The sequence below is a fragment of the Emiliania huxleyi genome (genome assembly GCF_000372725.1).
Source record: "Emiliania huxleyi CCMP1516 chromosome Unknown EMIHUscaffold_1714, whole genome shotgun sequence".
Lineage (NCBI taxonomy): Eukaryota > Haptophyta > Isochrysidales > Noelaerhabdaceae > Emiliania > Emiliania huxleyi.
Genome location: NW_005200866.1, coordinates 5,105 through 7,711, shown reverse-complemented (window position 1 = coordinate 7,711; position 2,607 = coordinate 5,105). Strand labels below are relative to the sequence as shown.

The following is a 2,607-nucleotide window of genomic DNA, read 5'->3' as shown; positions in this document are numbered from 1 at the left end:
CAGTAAGGTGGGGCCTCGTAAGCTCCCTGGCAGTTGTCAAGCCGTACCCGTCGCGTTTCGAAAGGGAGCCCTCAATCGACGCGTCTACACGCACCGTGCCACCGGCTCTCCACAACTGCTACCGTGGACATCAAGCTCCTCGACTCGATCTGCGGCTACGACGGCGCTCTAGCTGCTGGCTCTCGCGGGTGTCTGGCGACCCGCTCAGGCTTGCGAAACGGCCGGCCGCGGCGACGTGTTTCGAGCTCGCTGGCCTTCTCCGCGCGGCTGGGCCCGCCCCTAGTCGGGGCAGACCCGCCCAGTCACTGGGCAGCGCGTGCGCCGTCATCCTGGACGACGGTGTGCCGATGCATCCGGGAGGCTCCGCGGGGCTGCTATAGCAGCCTCGGGAGGGTCGAAAATCGAAGCCGGAGCGGCGGACCACGGAAGCTCCACGGACGGTGAGGCGGGCTGTGGTTGGCCCCCCCCTGACCGGGTGAGGGAGTGGCGCCCCGGGAGTGCCGCTCCGGCGACGTCTGTGGCCTCCAAGGTACCGTGACCGCGGTGCTGGCTCTCGCGGGTGTCTGGCGACCCGCTCGAGACGAAAACTGGAGCGGACGGTGCGACGAACCGCGAGTGGGATGGTCTTCTCCGCGCGGCTGGGCCCGCCCCTAGTCGGGGCAGACCCGCCCAGTCACTGGGCAGCGCGTGCGCCGGCGTTCTGGACGACGGTGTGCTGGTACATCCGGGAGGCTCCGCGGGGCTGCTCTAGCAGCCTCGGGAGGGTCGAAAATCGAAGCCGAAGCGGCGGACCACGGAAGCTCCACGGACGGTGAGGCGGGCTGTGGTTGGCCCCCCCTGACCGGGTGAGGGAGTGGCGCCCCGGGAGTGCCGCTCCGGCGACGTCTGTGGCCTCCACGGTACCGTGACCGCGCCGGCCTCGCTCGGGAGGCTCTAACGGAGCCGTCGGCCTCCGAAACCGTCGCGTTGCTGCGCCTGGACGGCTTCGATGCTCGCCAAACCCGTCGGCACCGTTCATATACACATGAATTGTGAACGAACGCGCATTTTTCTGATACTTTACTCGCATATGCCGAAATGTTAGTTTCGATCTAGTCCTCACGGACACAAAACAGAGGCCTCCTAGCACGGAGAAGCGACTAAGAGTCGCCGACGTGCGAGTAAAGTGTCAGAAAAATACGCCCGGAATCACAATTGATCCCGTCGACAAGGCGCCCCAATCGCGGAGGTCTGGCGCGGGCGTGGAGGCGAGCATCGACGCCTCGACGGTTGCTCTTCAGAGGCCGAAAACAGGCGCCTGAAAAAGGAGAGAACGCGAGACTGATCACGCGCGCGGAAAAGCCCGAGGGGCGAATCTAAAGTGCCGAGGCGCTTGCTAATCACCCCAGCTAGGGCCACGGAGGCGCTCGCGGCAGGTCTCCGCGCGCGCGCTGGCCGGTGGCAGCTGATCTCGGGCGGCGGGCGGCGGGAATGGGCTCGGGCGGCACCTTTTGCCCTCAAAAGTCGTTCGAGAGTACCGGGTCGCGGCGGGAACGCGCTTATCCGCTCGATGGGTGTCAGGAGTCGATCGCCTGCGCCACGAGCGAGCACGGGAGTCGTCGCGATGGGAGTCGTAGCGGCGTGGCGCTGGGCTTCGAGAGAGCGACGTGGGCGCGGCGGCGCGGGCGGCCGGTGGGGCGCGTGAGGTCCGCACCTTCGCGACGGGCAGGCTCGATACGGCCGCTGGCCGGGGCGGCCGCTCGACCGGCCGCCGCGGTCGTTCCGGCGGCGGCGTCGGCGTCGGCGTCGCGAGCGAACTGGCTCGCATTCGACGAGCGACCCTCTTCACAGAACCCGGACTGCCACCTTAAAAGGTCTTTGCAACTTGGAAAAAACACGCTGCGCCGTAGTGGTGCTGTTGCCTATGCACCGATAGCTGCTATCGTCGCGAACGCTGCCAAGCGCCACGGTACCTCCACGTTGCGCTGGCCATGCTGACCTTTGGCACTCTCGCCGCCGGGCGCACCTGCCCTGCTGCCGCGGAGGGGTCGCTCGACTGCCTCTCCGCCCGCGTCGACAACAGCTGGATCGACCAGCTCGAACCGGACCCGGAGGCACGGCCGCCAAACAAGCAGGCCCGGGAGGTGCACTCGGGCCACTACGTCATCGTCAAGCCCACTCCACTGCCGCGGCCGTACCTCATCGCATGCAGCCCGGCGGTCCTCGAGCTACTGGAGATCGCGGCCGGCGAGTGCACACCCGACACGCCGTTCGTGCGGCTATTTGCGGGCGATGTCGACGCGGTGGCCGGCTTTGAGCAGACCTGGGCGACGCCTTACGCGCTCTCCATCTACGGCTCGGAGGTTCAGCCCAACGGGGCCGGCCCAACGGGCAACGGGTATGGCGACGGCCGCGCTGTCTCGATCGCCGAGGTCCTCACCTCTGCGGGCGCGCGGTGGGAGCTGCAGCTCAAGGGCGCCGGCAAGACGCCCTTCTGCCGCAACGCGGACGGGCGCGCGGTGCTTCGCTCCTCGGTTCGCGAGTACCTGGCGTCGGAGGCGATGCACCACATGGGCGTTGCGACGACGCGCGCTCTCTCACTCGTCGGGTCGGCCGACGAGACGGTGC

The 2,607-nt window shown here is 68.0% G+C and overlaps 1 protein-coding gene across 1 annotated transcript; it reads left to right on the top strand.

Moving 5' to 3' along the window:
* Nucleotides 1–1,970: 1,970 nt before the first annotated feature.
* Nucleotides 1,971–2,603, top strand: EMIHUDRAFT_253439 (hypothetical protein; the record flags this gene model as incomplete). Its single annotated transcript, XM_005784194.1, has 1 exon — nt 1,971–2,603. A coding segment is annotated over one exon (633 nt), but the record flags the coding sequence as incomplete, so codon positions are not given.
* Nucleotides 2,604–2,607: the final 4 nt, after the last annotated feature.